Source organism: Balearica regulorum, chromosome 1 (genome assembly GCF_011004875.1).
Source record: "Balearica regulorum gibbericeps isolate bBalReg1 chromosome 1, bBalReg1.pri, whole genome shotgun sequence".
Lineage (NCBI taxonomy): Eukaryota > Metazoa > Chordata > Aves > Gruiformes > Gruidae > Balearica > Balearica regulorum.
Genome location: NC_046184.1, coordinates 75,446,893 through 75,465,071, shown reverse-complemented (window position 1 = coordinate 75,465,071; position 18,179 = coordinate 75,446,893). Strand labels below are relative to the sequence as shown.

General features: G+C 43.3%; 1 protein-coding gene across 1 annotated transcript in view; it reads left to right on the top strand.

Moving 5' to 3' along the window:
• Positions 1-18,179, top strand: part of ITPR2 (inositol 1,4,5-trisphosphate receptor type 2) — a 261,890-nt gene that overhangs the window by 231,046 nt on the left and 12,665 nt on the right. Inside the window, exons 53-55 of the mRNA XM_075759160.1 lie at positions 4,001-4,128; positions 5,902-6,067; positions 7,324-7,484. Coding sequence (XP_075615275.1) covers positions 4,001-4,128; positions 5,902-6,067; positions 7,324-7,484 — 455 coding nt within the window. The remainder of the gene's footprint in view (positions 1-4,000; positions 4,129-5,901; positions 6,068-7,323; positions 7,485-18,179) is intronic.

The following is an 18,179-nucleotide window of genomic DNA, read 5'->3' as shown; positions in this document are numbered from 1 at the left end:
GGGACAGTTACCAGATACCAGTTACCAGATATTGGGTCAGGAAGGAATTTTTATTAGATTAAGCAGAGTGCTTTGCCCTCATCGGTAGTTTGAGGCTACAGGGTTGGTCAGGAGTTTTGTTGGCCAAATGCACTGCTAGACAGGGACCTTTGGTGGTGGTGCTACTCCATCTGTCCTACTCTCTTCCTGTGGCACAGTCCAGTTGTGGTGGTTGGTTGGCCTTTCACTGCAGGCATTAAGTTTGTTTTAGCGTGTTGTGGCCTTTGCAGTGTGGGGGTTGCCCAGTAGATGGTCTACAGGCTTAAAATATTCACTGCCACAGTTGACTGTGGTTGCTGGGGGCTGAAACTGAGGACATAAGTGGTCCCTTCCTATCCTGTGTGCCAGTATAATGTTGTTTCACATGCTTTATTCTTCCACTACTAATTTTTGAGTTTTTAAGATCAAGGGTGTCAGGGAGAGGGCTGTAAAAGAAGGCTTTTTCTCCCCAGCTGGTGTGTAAACAGGCCTCATAAACAACATGGGAAGCTGTCTGACTAGACAGAGAAAACAATCTAAGAGCTATTGGCAAAGCTGCTGCATTCAAAGGGTAATCAATCACTCAGACGAGATGCAGTGTGGCTTTTGCCGAGCTCTTTCAATGACAGAAATCTCACATTTCTTATTGTTTGGATACTGTTTCTTTGAAATTAAACAATAATGAAAGGGGCTATACAAAACATCTAAGTGCACTGTCACTTAATCTTGGAGAAGTTTTATTAATCCAGTAACATTAAAAAACAATATTCAGCAAGAACAGTTATGCTCATCTTCGCCAGTGAATCACCAGTCAAAAAGTAGTGCTCTGCCTTCAGTCTTCTCCTGGGGCAGATTTCTCTTCTGGTGGAAACATGAGTGCAGTGGAATTCAAAGGCAGTTCAGCCTGAGATTTGGTGGGATTCACATTATAGCAGCATGAAGTCCACAGCTGTCTGTAGGAAACATCAAATGTTCTTAATGGCATCTCAGGTCCAGAGTGGAGACATAAATACATTGCTTTGCATATCTGATCAGCGCTAATCATTTGTTCTGGTGAGATTGTGCTTCTACCGTGAATTTCACTGGTTGAACATGTGCTCAGTCATTGCCCATCTTGCTGAGGAGTCAACTTGGGAGCCAGTCTGTTCTGCTCAGAGAGCGTCCTCTGTCTACAGCCTGCTTCCTCACTGCTGCACTGAGCTGTCAGCACAAAAATATTTTGTCTCATCTCCCTCAGAGTCTCCCACTCTTCATTCCAAAGGCATTTCCATATCACTTGAGTCTTTGCCTGGTGAAACGCTTAATCACTTAAAGGAACTTCACATCCTACAGTGCGTGGCTCTTTGCGCTCTGTAGCACATAAAGACCTGTGCTAGAAAGGCGCACAGATATCTGTAAAAGGGGAGATTTTCAACGACTCATTCCACTCCCAGGTCTCGTACTGCTCTGTGCAAGCTCAGCTAGATCCATGTAGACACTCGTGTGTCTCCCCTACCTGTGCTTCTGTTGGAGATCAGGCCCAGAAGCCGGGTAGCTGGGGGCCATCGGATGAGGATCTTTGAAGTAACTCTTCCTATAATCCCACTTATTATCCTGTGATGAACATTGTGGGGTGGTCTTAGTGCTTAACCTGCCTTACCTTTGAATTAAACTTAATCAGAAGATGGCCTACCTAATGCTGTCTAGCCACTAATGGGCCACTCACCAGGCTGGAGCTGGTTGCAAATAAAACGCCCTGAACCTCGATTAGTGTCGACATTGGGTCCTTAGCAACATGTCGCTCTACAAATCCACTCCTTTTGGTAGTATGGGCATAGTCTGTGTCAACAGGGGCTGAGTCTGGGCTGTGAGCACTGCTGAGCACCAGGGCAAACCCGCTGGGGCAGAACATGTGCCCGTAGGGTTATCCGGCTCACAGGTTGAAAGCAGCTCGTGTTGCTCGATGCCTGAGAGTGGAAGTAGAGTAGACGTACGGATGTCTGTACACTCCCCACAGCCTACGTTACTGCACTGGAGGTTTCTGCCAACTTCAGGCTGCCTGCTGTCTGATTCTCTGGCAAAGAGCAACCTGAACTTGCTCTTCTGGGTGCAGCATGGGATGCTGATTCTCTGTGTTGTAAGATGTGCCAGTCAGCTGATGAGTGGTATCTTGTGTCTGGGCTTGCTCTGAATTTGCATCTTGGTGGACATGCAGAGTTGTGAGTTAGCTTTTCGAGCAGATGACTCTGTCTGGTGTGGCAGCTTCCTGTTTGCAGCCCTGGTTTATCCTCACCGTTCACCAGAATCTGACCATCTGCTCTTTCCAGCACCTGACCCTGGTCTTGTGATTAGTAAAAATCTTGTTCGTAGTTGCCTAAAAGAAACAGAACCTATGGCTTGTATAAAGGTTTTTAATTTATCTTGTGGATAGTCATCTTCTGAAGCACAGCTATAAGCTCCAAAAAAATTGATGGAGTAATGTTTGGATGAGGAAATAAAAGCAGGGTACAAAAGCAGAGGAGATTAATTGATATGACTAAGATTGCAATGCTAGTAAAAAATTTCCAGAAGTGACAGAGAAAAAAAGGTTTTATTGTTTCAATCCTTTTAGTTCCAATATTTAAGCATTTTTTTTAAAAAAAAATCTGAAGTTATTAGTGGCAGTAGTGGGTGTAACAACCATATAGTTTAGCAGGGAAGTCTATCCTGATGTCTGCTTTTGCTTTTCTTTTTACTCAAGAGTTCCTTAAATCAGGAGTTCTTTCTCATTTCATTTGCTTGCGTAGCAAAAGCAGTGGTGGCAAAGGCAGCAGGTACCAGACCCGTTCTGCAAATACTAATCGTGATGCATACACTGCAATTTGGGAACCCATGTTTTAAATCCAAATTGCTCGTCTGTAATGTGAGCGCTTTCAGTCAATTCAATTTATCAAAGTCTATCTCAGTGCCCCAGATGTGGTGGTTTGGGGCTGTTAAATATGCTGTTTCAGTTAACTATCGCAGCAGGATGTTGTTATTTATTAAACTATGTTACAATAAGCACACGAAGCAAACCGAGTGAGAATTGCTGCCTTCGCCGCTTAAGCAAACATATCCCTAAAGAGAGAGGAAGGCAGGAGAAACGGCAGTCACAGTCCTGACCCTTCAGTGCGAGCCAGCAGGACGCAGGGAGCGGCTCAAGCAGGGCTCTTCAAAAGGCGGCTGTCGATGCAGCCACAGCATGGGGTGAGTGCGTGGTGGGAGGAATTCTGGCCGGGGCGGACAAAGTCCCCCCGGGGACTGGTGTTCCATCCCAGCTCCTCTGCACGTTCAAATATCTCCTGCACAATAGTACCCTCTGTGGCTCGGCCAAAACCACGCGGCAGCTCTGCAGCAGAGATAAGAATAGAATCCAAGTTTTCAAGCTGAGGTCAGGGAGAGTCTTTCATTTATTGTATATCAGACCTGCGCTTGGGCATGTGTGCTAGTGGAAAGATCATGGACAGATTTACTCGTGTAAAAGCCAGCCCCTCCTTAATGATTTGAAATGCTAACATGACTTGGCTTGTACATGAGTAGGTAGAGGAATGATTTCACAGGAAGACAATCCCTTTACGAATGTGCTTCTAATTCTGTGTTTATATTGCTTCTCCTGTATGTGTCAGCTGCGCGCTTAGGAGGCCCGCTGAAAAAGCAGTCGTACTGAAAGCAGTGGGAGTGCTTCCAAGGAAAAGGGGTACTCCCGTGAATAGAGATGGCAGCTCTGGGTCATTAACAGAGTTACTGGTGGGAGAACTGCTCAGGATTTTCTCTCTCTCCAGGCTAAGTAAGCGTGATGTGCCTAAGTATGTCACCAGCAGCGATGTGCAAATAGGTAGGGATGATCAGTGAAATTCTAGCTGAAGAATATGAAAGGCAGATGTGTATTGCAGTTGCTTTCTCTAATACAGAATTGTGGCTTTGTTTGATGAGTGATCGTTTGATGCTGTGGTTCCTAAAGTTGCTGCTCTCCTCCCGTTTGCAGGCGATGAGGAGGAGGATGGATTAGAAAGGACCTGTGACACCCTGCTCATGTGCATTGTGACCGTATTAAACCAAGGCCTGCGGAATGGTGGTGGTGTGGGAGACGTGCTCAGAAAGCCTTCCAAAGATGTAAGTGTTTTGGCTGAGGAAATGCATTACTCCCTGTGCATCTCATGAATGCCAAAGGCAGTTTTTGGCGATTATAGGCGCTGTTTGTACGTAGTCTGCTCTAACGTCACGCAATTGATTTATCTTTGTAACTTTTATGTCCCAGATGGAATATTTAATGGGAAGAGTGACAGGAACTCTAGGTAGTAGTTTACCGCTTCTGGAAAACTGGAGCGTATTGTAACCTTCCAAGCACTGCTAAGAAGTGTTACTGGATTGGATCACTCTTCCGTTACACTAGGAATTATAAATGCAAACTTTTGAAAGGGATTGACTGATTGATGAGTATATATCAAGACTCTCCACTGCAGTACATAAGGGGTATTTTTAGCTGAAATTCAGCATGGCATCTGCCCTGGAATAGGTCCTGTTGTTTACTTGTACTTAACTACCATTGAAGTCAAAACAGAATTTCATATATCGTGATATACGTCCTCTTCCAGAATTTTCTTCCAAAAATCAATTCATTTAAGGGCTAATATTATTTGGGTGTTTTTCTGCATTTCTATTTAAGTTTAAAAAGAACATCATCAATAAAGGCAATCTAGCAGCACTTTGCTTGGTGACCCACACCATAACACAAGAATTAAATTCACAAGTAGGATCTCAGCAGGTCTTGTAAGAGTCCAGAGACAAATAACTCAGATCTGGATGGAAGAGCTCCTTATGCTGGTAGTAGGAATCTAGGTCCTAGCTCATAGACTAGGAGGTTCTGCAGGAACCATAGACCATCCTCATGAAGTCTGTAAACACATACAGACTTTGAAAATTACCCTTGCCACCTAGCAGCTATTTAACGCTAACTACATTAAAGCACTTTACAAAGGGTAGCACTATTATCCCAATGAATGTGTGGAAAACTCAGAAAATCAGTGACTTCCAATTCAGTGCCATGGTAAAAAAAAGGACATGGGTTTTATGTTCCTCCTCCTTACACTGAGTGTTGTCTCCTGTTTGCCACAGAACAACTTTGCAATTTTTAGCGGTGTCAATGGGAGTCAAGTCCAGCCTTTGCAAGAAGGAAAGTAGTTATGATGTAAAAACGAGAGTATGATGAAATGGGGAATATGAGCGCTTCATGTGTGTGTGCGTGCCTGTGCGTATGTATGCGTGCGTGCATGTGCATGTTGTGTTCCCAAAAGACACGAGCTCGGTCTGCCCACTCTGAGCCAGCTTACGGCCATATGACTGCATTAGCGCAGTGCTAAAACCGTCAACATGCCCTGCTTGGGCACGGAGTATAGCAGCCTGAGCTTGGCATGGCGCAGGCATGCTCCCCTGGTTTCCAGTTGTTTGGTGTGCAAACTTGGCTTCGGTCTGGAGTATTCCACAAAGACATACTGTAAGCATATCCCTGCATGCCACAAGGCAGTATTAAGAAGAGTTATCATTGCTGTCAGTGGGTACTAGAAACTGCATCTCCCTGTTTCCATACTGGCATAGTAATTATCTTCAGTCGAGCACTACACTAATGCATCTACACTGCATCCAGTACGCACGCTGGTCTCTTCTTCGTGCTGTGTGAAACCACGCAAAGGACAACAGGAGTCCCAAAGCGATAAAGCACATGAAGCCAAATCTTAGCCACATAGGTAGTCCCTCTCTGAGTAAGACTAGCAGAATTTGGCATATGAATAGAAAGATGTGTAGCTTTGCTTGAGCTAACATGAAAATGTTTAATATTTCAGAAGTGTGCTATTTTTGTATCTTACTGCAACCTTATTATTGTTTCAGGAGCCCTTGTTTGCTGCACGAGTTGTTTACGATCTTCTGTTTTACTTCATTGTGATAATTATTGTTCTAAACCTAATCTTTGGAGTCATCATTGATACATTTGCTGATCTCAGGAGTGAAAAGCAGAAAAAGGAGGAAATACTAAAGACAACCTGTTTCATCTGTGGTAGGTGTTACTGAGCTATTGAGACATTTGATGGGTAAAGGAGTAAAACGAACTATTCCTCAGTAAATAACACATGAACCTAAGGGGTGGTTATCTTCCAAAGTCTGTAAAAACGTCAGAGTTTGGTTCCAAATTTATTCCCTCTCAGTAGGAAAAAGATTTGGTTTAGGAGTCAAAAGCTAGCTTTGCTAAGAGGTGGCTTCACAGTCTCCACCCAGGATCTGAGGGAGAAGAGCCGTGTCTCACACTCACATCACCACCACTAATGGAGATGGTGCAGCTGCTGACTTTATTTCACAAAGCGTGATGCAGATGAAAGTACAGCTTGCTATTTCACAGCACAGTGCATTCCAGAAGGGTAACAACGGCAAAATCCGCCTGTTTCAGAAGGTGCTATGAAACAGGGAACAAAAGAATTAAATGAAAATCATCCCCGCAGATAACTCGCGCTTATTTTGAGGTGTGCTTACAAAGAGGAGCAGACCTTCAGTCGCTTAGGGGACGTTAGAAATACCTTCTTTTTTTTGTAGGCTGGGTGTTGTTTCCATGGTTGTACTGACAAGGATGAATGCTGTGCAGAGCACAACGGCTTTAGTGTCTGTGGAAGGCTCCACAAGAGATCCAGGGAGGAAAGCTGTAACACTGAGTGAGGGAAACGCTTGTGAATCCTGTCCTTCCTCACTGTGGTATTCTTCAGAGATTTGAAAAAAAAGTCATAAAAAATTCTTACGACTGCAGCTCTGTAAAGACTGTGTGACTACAAAGTTGCAGAGTGTCACCCTCGCTGCTAGGTTTAAGCGCACAAACAATCCCACCACAGCTTAAGTGGGACTATTCACGTGCTTGATGCTAAACGTGTGCATAAATCTTACAAGATCAGGACCTAGATTGCACGCTGTGCGCTTACCAGTATACATCTAGACGGAAGCAGAGCCAACACTTGTGAAGCACTTTATAGCCCTCAGCGCAGAAGGCACTGTAAAACTGTAACATATTTATTATATTGTTATTGTTATTAAGAGGAAATATCGCAAAAGAGAATAAGCGCTGCGCTGAAAGAATTCTGTCAGGAATGCCTTCTGGCCTGGTATTTCTTGCCTGGCAGTACTGTATGCAGTTACAGCTTTTAAATTAAGATCCTTCAAATTTATGATCCTTTAAATTAAGTTAGGTTCCTTTCTCTAACATACTTAACAGATCTGGGTATTTTTATGTTGAAGTTTATTTTTTTGCATTACATTCATGTCTTTTTGCAGGACTGGAGAGAGACAAATTTGATAACAAGACCGTTTCGTTTGAGGAGCATATAAAGTCAGAACACAACATGTGGCATTATTTGTACTTTATAGTTCTTGTCAAAGTCAAAGATCCAACTGAATACACTGGCCCGGAGAGCTACGTGGCGCAAATGATTGTGGTAAGTCAATTTGGGCACGTGCTTTATGCAACTGAGAGATGCTCCTTGCAGCTAGAGCAGAGAATATCTTTCTTTTTCCCTCTCTCTGAACAATAGGAGGCATCGATCTGTATTTTTAAGGATCTTTTCGTGTGTCTTAGACAGTCTGCAGCAAAGCCCAGTCTTAAACGTAATGAAAAAGATGAAGGCACAGGCCACAGTCTCCGGTTTGGCGTTCGTGCTCTCATGCTCTGTGGGTTCTGCTGCCTCATTAGCCAAAGCAGGGGCAGAAGAGCATGCATCATAACATCTGCTGCTGCTCCAGCTTTGTCCAGTATCTCTGGGCTGCTGTCCAGAAAAATAACGTCTCCTGCTGAACAGTGAAACGCAGGGTCAGCGTCGAGGGCTAGTGCTTTTCTCCTACGACTGCTCTGAACAAGCGATTGAAAAGACCAAGAGGCTGCAGGGATTTGAAGAGCTACAGAAACTGCCTCGTGAAGCAGTGAGAGTATGACTTGGATTCAGAGAGAGAAATTTGATGACACTGGGGCAGAGAGATAGTCGATTACATTTCATTTCCAGCCTGCTGCCAAAGAGGGTTCCTTCTGGTGAGAGAGAGGGATGGATTATCAAGGCTGCGTGGCTTGGGGCTTCATTTTTGAGGAAGTCTTCCTACCTGTTGGGATATTCTGGTGCAGCATTTTCTTCCCATGGACTTCCTGGCAGGTATTGCACTGCTCAGGGCCTGTGCCAGGGTCTGTGGTTGCAGAGCTGGCGTATGTCTGAATCCCAGAGGAGGGTGTAACCAAATGCGCACCAGGCTTTGCTGTTTATGCATTTCTGGAGCCGCATTTCGTATTGAGAGTATCTGCTCTGTTATCCTTCATCGAGCCTTTGATTATACATACTACCCAGCCTCACTAGTGAAGTGCTGGGTGCCCTTTTAGTCCTCACTTTAGCTAAGGGGCAGATTCTTCTCCTTTAACTTCAGCTGTCTTCAAGTCAGGCACCTGGTTTAAATCGATCCCAGCTCCCTGCCCTGTCAGTGCAGAAAGCTGGGTTATTTATCCTGCCTTAAGGCAGGTGCCTAGGATAGCTGAGGTGACTCACCCTGGCATTGCTTTTCTCACTCCATTGAGAGCCTAAATGATTAGTTTAGACAAGATGCCTAATTGGGAGCTGGCTCAAGCTAGAGGAGACGACTCCCACCCACTGCACAGGCTTACGCAGAGCTTTACCTTGAAGAACTCACATTAGTGGAACGGCTCATGTTTAGACAGGGGTGTGTGCTTGAATGCTGCGATGAATTGGAGCTTTTCCAAGTGTTGTTGCCCTGACATGGGAAGGTGGTGTGGCAGGCGATGGGAGTGCAGTGCTCCGGTACAGAGGAACAGCCTACGTCCATGGAAATTTGGAACCGTCAATCTCATTGCCCGGCTCAGGGCGTTTATACTGTCAAGCAGTAATGGGTCTGTACTTCTGCAGTATGATGGGCGAGATAGGAAAACTAAAACAGATGCTTGTATCCTCTGTTCCATTACAAGAAATTATTCATAGTGGCACGTTGTCATCATACACATGAAAATATTTTAGCTTATCTCAGAAATGCACTTTAATTTGTGGAATCAATAACGTTTCCAGACGCTAGGGCTTGTCTTATTCGTCTGTTCCTTCTCCACTCCTCTTCCTCTCCTTACGATGTTTGTATGATTTTAAACTTTGCATGTATGTTAAGTATTCATGTTTAATTCCAAGGGATGCATTAATATTCATAGTAAGTCTATTCATCCTGTGGCAGCAGTGGTTTGACTTTGATGTAATTCACTAATGTATTTTACGTTTGCATTAATGGTGGGAACTCCTGTTTGAGTATCTAAAATATTAACAGAAAAGCACCAAAACACATGTGACCTCAAGCACTGAACTGATTTCTCAAAGCCCCTGTTCCTCTGTGGCAGAATGTTGGTGGTTTAAGTGGTTAGTTAGTAATCCCAATTTTGGGAGTATTAAGCCCTCTGAAGGAAGGCTCGATTTTTCCATTGGTATATGTAAAGTTAATGGTTGTTCTGGATGATGGGAGAGGTACATATGGACCTAGAAGTGTAAAGCTTACATGGAATAGAAGTAAGAATGGAATGGGGGGGGGGGGGGGGTAAGAAACAAATGTTTGAACAAACTATAAGTGGCTGGCGTGGGATTAGTAATTGTATCTTTGTGTAGTTGAAATTCCCCAGTACAAAATCTAGGGAAGGTGTGCTGCAGAAATACTAGTGCTGCGTAGCAGGAGCAATTGGAACTGCTTAAATGAACAGAAAAGGACTCTTTCTCTTAGAGCCAGAGAGATTACTGTGTACCACATGGTGCAAGGAATATTAAGAAATGAAAGAAAATAATCTGACTGGAAGAGTAGAGTATTCTGGAAGTATGATATTCAACTGGAAGAAGAGATTTAGAGATACAGCTTGCTTATGACCAAAAGAAGAGTCAAAAGGAAAACACTCGCATGTAGTTTTGCAGCTGTCAGCCGTATGACCTGATGTAGCGTACGTGTTTGGTGTCCTTCAAACGCAGCGTGATAGTAATGAACGTAGCATGTGAGATGTGCTACGTTCCATGCAGAAATTAAGCCTGAGGTATGGTTTTTGTCCCGAAGGCAGAGTGAGAAGCCGATTCAGATTTTGCAATGGACGGAAAGCTGAGCGACCGTCCTCGTGATGCGGGAGAGGTGCCCAAGTCCCTGTAAGAGACCACGTTCTGGTTGGGATCTGGCACAAGAGAGGCAGACTTCAAATTAACCTTTCACAAGGGAACTGGGGCTTGCCACTGGAACTGACTCATTGCTGAATGAGGCTCACTGGGGGTGTATGGGAATGCAACAAATATTTATAAAAATGAGGTGGGTGGAAGAACAGGGCAGCCTCTTGATTTCTTTGAAGAGGACAAGGTGGAATGAGATTTTTATATTTCAGGTGATACAGAATATGGCTGGAAAAACTCCATGAATCATGCTTCTGGAAAAGCTCTGTTAGCTCTACTATTTTTTGTTATGATTAGGTATGCCTTTTCTGGCTGCTTCTGTAGCTTTAATGGATCAAACCCAAATTCTGTGTTTTCACAGCCAGATTACTTCGAGAGAATTTCTACCCAAATCTAATCTTCAGGGCTCAGATCCATCCTTAGATACACATAGGTCAAAATTTTGGAGTGTGCTGCAGTAACTTCTTTAATAGAAAGTAGAGTTTACCTCCAAGTATCATCATCGTTACCTCTAAAACTGTAGTTAGGAACCAATTATTATTTGTACTTGTCTACTACTGCCTTGCAAAGTATTGTAAAAAGTAACATTGGAGTGGTTATCGGTATTGACCAAGCACTGGGGAAACATCTACAATTTCTGGTAGTCTCTTTTCTCAGACCCATCAGGACCCAAAAATATGACTGTCTATATTATGACTGTCAGTCTTTTTTATGTATCGTTTGTCCAGCAAACAGTGAAGCATCTGGTTTGAAGGCTTGCTGATAGCACAACTGGAAAAAAATGGGAATCCTATGGTTTTCTTGTTTTGGAATATTATTTGAAAGGCTGGGTGCCAAAAGGGATGGGAATTATTTATGCTTTTAACTTCACTTTCCCAGTTTTCCAGTTCAAGAGGGGGAAAGAAACTTGCAGGTGATGTTGTACGTACCCCTCACTCAAAGGCAATATTTTTGCAGGTTTCCAAGTCGATTTGTGTTTCTGTTCCAGGGGTGGCTTGTTTCAAGGCATTCCCGTTATCTTGCATGTGTATGGCCTCGAGAGACCTTGGGGCAGAGGACTTCTTTTGCTTTCTTCCTCTAGACTCCTAATGTTCCCTGTGATTTTGATTTTCCCAGCAGCTCTGTATTTGCTTCAGGACTTAGCATACTGCTCTGAGCAGTGACAGAAGGAATCGGTAGCTATCCAGCTTTCATAAAGCAAGGTATTATTTTTTTGGTTTTTTTTTTTTCTTTTTAGAAAAAAGCATCAAGCATAAAATGTATTGTAAAACACCACACAGTTTGTACACCTCTAGCTTTTCAGTTACTTTATGGAGATGTTGGTGGGAATAAAGCACTTCAGATCTTCCAGTGATGCCCATTCTTCTTGCATGCTATCTTACATCAGTTATTGGGTGAAATATTAATGAATATTAAATCAGGGCAGTAAGTTTTATTATTTGTTTGTTATCCAGGCCTCTTTTATGAAGTCAGACAGATATTATACAATATCCAAAAAGTCAGAAACTTTGAAAAACTGGCTACATGCCTTGCATTTGCACTGAGAACCTGCATGAATGATTTTCCTATTGAATTTTCATTCCTGCAGAAGAAAACTTCTTATCTAACCCATTTGACCAGAAATACCATCCCTAGTAAACCCAGAGAGATGCACATAACTTGTATTACATCAATACAACAATCTTTAAATGTTCCTTGTGTCCATTTGTCAGAGGAGACAGTTTAATGCGATAACTAGAACAGTGAAGGTTAAGGTCCAAATTTTTAGACTTCTCTTTTCCGAGGTGTAATTTGTACACGCAGATTTCACCTAAGCTTTGGTAGCTGCAAACAGATAAATGGAAGTAAAAAAATGTAGATGATTAGTTACTGAATTTTTAGCAGCAAAACAGAGATATGAATTAGCCTATGATTTGTGCATCCATTCATTTGCAAAAATAAAAGGCTATTGGCATAGTAATTAAATTAATTATTTTGCCCATTGGAAGAATGAAAGACTTTAGCAAACGAAGCCCTAAAAGTTTTGTTCTCACATGCCCTGTCCATAGTTCTTAGCAAGTTTCATAATGGATTTTATCAGCATTAGTGCTACCTGTCATAACTACGTAATTACAGCCCCTAATTATATTATTACTTATTTACTCTAATTATGTAATTGGATGTAATTGGTGCAATTACATAACTCCTCAATCAGCTGAAAACTGCTCTAAAACCAGCCAATGTTCATAAGAGTAAAGGGTACTGCCACGCGTTAGACCATCTCCATAAAGCAAGGCAGTCTTTGGTGGGAAATTAAAGGCTCTGTTCTCCTGCCATTGCGGTCGTTGGGACCATGAGCCTTTTATACCGTGATAGTATTTTCAAAGTATTCCTTTACGTCTCGTTTCATCTGTAAATGTATCCCTCCTGAAAGGTAAATTCCTAATCTTAAGTCTGTCTTCGGGCTACTCAGGATCCCAACACCTCCACTGAAATCAAAGCAAAATTCCCATCAACGTCATAAGGATGAAGTAGAAGAGACAGGTTGAGCAACACCAGCCTGAAATTCTGAACAGTGATTTTCTTATTCAGTTCTTTTAAAAGCACTTCTGTGTCACAGCAATGACGTGTCATTGGTAACGTGACAAAGTATTTTAACTACTTTATTTTAAATATTTTGAAGGTGTCAGCTTTTTTTCATTCTTTTTCATTTTAAATTATTAAATAAAAGAAGTATTTACCAAATATTATGACCATTTCTGTGTCGTGAGGAAAGAAAAATGCATTCCCCGTTTTGAAAAATTGTAGTTTGTTTTTTTTTGTCTGTGGGTTTTTTTAAACACTGAAATTTGAAAATTGATCTGAATTTAATGCTCCCTTGAGCTGGTGCTGCTGTCTCTCTTCTTCCTACCTGCAGCCTCATGTTTTTACCTTCTTTTGCTACCAGATACCCAGAAGCGGGTATTAAATTCAAAAGCAGCCCTGGGAATAACGCCAAACGGGCCATTGAGAAGCCTCGCAATAGCTGTCGTTCCGCCCACGCTGCGCGCTGGGCAGCGCGAGCCCTTTTCCCTCGGCATCCCTTCTCTCTCCTGCCTCGCTGCTCTGCGTTTTGCCGTCCTCCCGCCGCGGGAGCGGAGGTGTGACGTGAGCCGTGGCAGCGCGTAGCTGCTCCCCAGGCTCGGGTCTCAGCAGCGATGCTGCGAGGTCCTGGCCAGGGTCGCGCCAGGTGGCTGTGACCCCCCCCGGTGCAGCAGCAGGGACAGGGGACAAGCTCCCTCCCGGAGCCCAGGTTGCTTACGTATAGTCCCTGGCACACCCGTGTGTGGCCTGCAAAGGGATTTTTTTTTTTTTTTTAAATTTTTTTTTCCATTTTAGCCAACCTCAGCAGAAGTAGCTGACTTTCAAAACAGCAAAAGCGCGAGTCAAGCGGAGCCTGCAGAGCCCGACAGCTGTGGGTCAAGAGCCTGGTGGCTGCCCGTCCTTTCACACCTTGGGGCAGTGAGAGGTTGTCCCAGGGTTAGTTAGTGAACGTAAAGTCGTTTCACTGATGCCAAATCCTGGTGCCTGATGTCCAGCGTATTCAGTGGCCGGTGCCGAGCAAACCACAGGGAACGCCGGCTCTGGAGGAGGCAGGTCCAAAGGAAATACAGACAGGCAAGGTGAAGGCAGCGAAACGGTGCCATAAGGAAAGGGGAAGAGCATGCTGACAGCAGGCGGGCGAGGAGGAGCAGGGTTTGTGGAACAAGCTGTTCTTTACTGCTGTCAATTTTTGTCAAAGAATGTAATAAAATAATACGTACTAAGAGGGCTGTTGACCTCGGCTCTTAATATGTAACTTCTTTGGAGAAGAAGAAAAATTCTGACATCCAAGATTTTTCTATTCAGTTACCTATCATCTTTTTGAATTTTGGAGGCAAAAGTTTTCCCTGCTAATTTTTATCTCTCGTCTATAGATACTCTTATTACATCTGAGGATTGCTAAACACAGTATGGGTAGAGAGAGAATGACCTAAACCAGAGAACTGTCAATCCAAAGTAACGTGAATGCTGCAGAAGGGACACTTTGGTTGTCAGGAAGACGCTCCGGCTGTTTTTCACATGAAGTCTGGTGATTCATCCTAGACAATTTAAGTTTCCTCCCCCAGATGTCCACCCTACCCTTCTGTTGCAATTAACCACAACAATAGTAGTGGCGGGGGGGGGAGGACAACCGATGCGTTTGTTCACTCCTGAGCTTCTGCAGTTCGCAGCCCGGAGTACTAATGTGAAAATTGATGGCCATTGAAGTCACGCCAGTCTGAACCACACTGGTTGAGGAGAGGACACACTACTGATTCTGCTGCCTCTTTAGAGGTAGGATAATATCAGCAGGGAGAAAGGGCACACAGCTGATAGGGGTGACCCCTTCAACTGCTACAGCTAAATCTGCCAGGGACGCTGAGCTGCGGTTCTTAAACTGGCTCACTATAAATAAACTGTATTTTTAAAGTTTCTTCATTACCATAAATTCTAGTTCAACGTGAAGTTTCTGATCTGGCAACTCACAGACTTGAAAAATGCTTACAGGACTTGCACACAGAAATGCTCTGCTGGAGTGGGGCACGGAGTTTGTAACTTTTGGGAAGCTAATAATGTTCCCATTGTTAGGACTGATTTATTTTACTCTTTAAAACTGGCCTTCCTCCAAAAGCTAGCAGATGTTATCAAAGCAAAACTTGCAAGGATGAGATGTATGTACATATCATTAAGCTGTGCAACTTTTTCTTAATTACTTTTAAAAGACTGATATGATGCATGCCACATTATGAGTAATTACTTACTATGGCAGTAATACCGAGAGCACAAAAGCCGGGTGCTAAATAAGATCTGAGGTCTCTCTGACAGGCTAATTTCCTAGGAAATACGACATCGGGTTTGTCTGCAGTTGGGTTTTCATAAAATAAGCAATTAAAGAAACATGCCTAAATAGATGATTTACTGCTCCCCTTTTTTTTTTGTTGTGTTCAAAACAGAAGAGTGAGCGAGGACGCAGCTCTCTGTGTCCTTCCACATGGATGCAGATCCTGTGGGAAGTTCGAGGTTTCAATTTAGGTGCACCAGGGCCCAGAGAAGGTCCTTTTTCTGCATCAAGGCCTGCCTCAAATGCACAGAGGATCTCAGAGCTATCGAGTGGTGATACAGAGTCACTAAAATAGAGCTGGAATTGTGCTGCGCACAGGTTCAACCAATGCTTGGCATATGAGGGGATGTCCCCCTCCCCTCATATACGCAAGTGTTATCCGGTTTTACATTTACAGACTATATTGAGGCGTTGTTGGTTTTCCTTCTGCTAGGTATTGAATTATTCTTCTCTTGTTGCTTTTCCTGTTCAAAAATGATGTTAACTTCTGTAGGTAGACCATTGCTATTTTTGCTTCACTGTACAATTTTGCCTCTACATTATTATCTTAGAGAAGTGCTGAACACCTCCCTCTCCACTTCATAAAATAAGCAATTACAGTAACGTGCCTAATTAGCTGATTTCCTGCTCATTTGCGTGTTGCTCAAAGCATGAAAAGTTAGCATCACGTGAGGACTTTGCATCTTTGTACAAAGCTCCTATTCTACAAGAGAGCTGAGCATCTTCTTTTCTACTTCAAGGGCTCTGCATCTTCCAGACATGGGCTCTTTGGTCCGCTGTAAATGATTTAGTTGGTTAGGTGATGCGTGAGGTGCGGGTAAATAAAGGGAAAGGTGAGCTTCATTTGGTACCTCATTTTAAAAGCTTGAGGTTTTAGTGGCTTTAAGTTTATACACATTCTTTCCAGACAGGCAAAATTAATTATCCTGTTGCTGCTTGAATGGGAAACCACGGATCTGTTAGAAATGATGCCATTAGCTGGAGCAGGAGGACGATTGCTATCAACGACAGGTGCTGCAGCAGCGGCAGATTTGCTGTGTAGCGAGGGTATGGTGATAACCTTCACCCCCTAGCTGACCCAGCGAGGGAATGGCCGTGCCATCGCACGGTGCCCTTGTCCCTGCTGCCTCCGTGATCGGCCCCTCGCGTTCTTGTTAACTCCTGTAGGGGCAGGTCCCAGCATCAGTGCAACCCTGTCTTCTTTTCTCTTTCTTTGACATCACTTCTGAATAAAAAGCTCTAATGTAATTGCAAGTTACATGGTGGAGCATAAAACTCCCCAAAAGTATATTCATTGAGATTTGGGGTTTTTTTTCCCCCCCTGAGGTCTGGAATCAGTGGTTTTGATGCTAGGCAGCCCTAGTCTTTTTGGACCCGGTGGTACTGTGACTCAGTTGTAAGCTTGGCTTCATTTCCTCTGCGTTTGAAAGATTTGGCCACCTGTCTGTTGACCAGTATTTAGGCTTCTAAGACTGATTTTGCTATAAAGATGGGTTCTGCCTTAATAATACAGTGTAGTCACAGCCTCCTTGTCCTCCTTCCAACTTCAGTTCATTCAATTTGCAAATTAAAATAAATGAGCCGAGTTGGGTTCCTGTTTGTTTGTTTGCTGCTGGCCTTAAAAACTCGAGGAGGGGTCTGGACATGAGGCTGTGTTCCTTGAAACTTGCACATCCCCACGAACACGGAGTGGAGGTGTTCCAGCTGGAGCGCCCTCAAGCCGAGCAGCGCTGCTGGCAGGACATGGGCTGCGGTTCCCTGCTGGAATCCACTCCTGCCTTGACCTGCCAGAGACTAGAGCTGTTCACTTTCCAGGCAGCTTGCAAAAGCCATCTTTTATCCCTTTGTTAAAGAAGCATGTGGCCTGAGATGGATCTGTGTGTGGGCAGACCTTTATTCTGTGATTTCAAATGATGGAAAGGCTCTCCAAGGCGACTGGATGGGCATCTACTGGTGCGCTTAAAATCCTGGCAGTAACAGAGCCTTGATTCTACTGGGACTGGCTGTGTATGGCTTTGCCTAATGAAAACTGGACCTTAAACTGGGGTCACAGATAGCGATAAGAAGTTTAATCCCAGAGGAACAATGTGTTGAGCAGATCCCAAAGCGTGTAAACTGAATTCATTTGATTTTGCACTATGGGAGAAGCAACAATCACAAAACACTTCAATGCTCTTTGAGAATCTTACTGCAACATTTGAAAACAATTATTGTTCTTTGTATTACAGTGGTACTAAGCTTCTGGCTTCTTTAATGGGAAAGAGACTTCAACATTGTCCACAGCCAGGGCAGATAACCGCAGATGCGGAGGAAACGAAGGACTGCCTGCGGGTTTGCCCAAAGACGTAAGGGCAATTAGTCAAAGAACAGGGAGATGAGTTTGAGGTTGTCGCCTTACCAGGAACACCATTTAAAAGTAAATAAGCATAACTTTGGTTAGGCTCAAAACATAGCGGTGAGAATCTGCAAGCAGTAAAACAGGGAAAGACTGCAAAAAAATGTAGTTTTGCTTCTGAGTTCTCCCAGTTCAGAGACAGCAAGATTTGGGGGAACTGGGTGGAACTTTACTGTGAGCTTGTTTTACAAGGTGTTATAGATACAATGAAGTTACTTGTTTTCTATGTCTGTCATGGGAAGAAAAATCCACTGGCCCGTATTATCCTGCATGGCTAAGTTTCCAAATTTGTATAACTTTGGTCTCATTGTGCTATTTATCTTCTGGGATCAGCGTTATGAGATTTGTGTCAGGTTTTTCTATTTGGTTGCGCAGCTAGTTCACAGAATCTTCTCTCTTTTTTAGTGTGGTGGATGTGTCTATGATAAAAAGCTAAGATTGCATCATCTTTAATAAAAGAGAAGATATATAGCCTAAAGAAATCAGATTAGTTGTAGAGAAAGAAATCAATCAGGTTGGCAAATTGTATCTGTGGGACAAAGTGCAAAATGTTTGTTTCATACAGTATTTATTGAACAAATTTGTTGAGAAGATGGTTAAAAATGCTCTACAGGAAAAAAAACGGGGAACCATTTTGTTCAATTTAAATGACATTGATGTATTTTTTACATCATGAAATCTT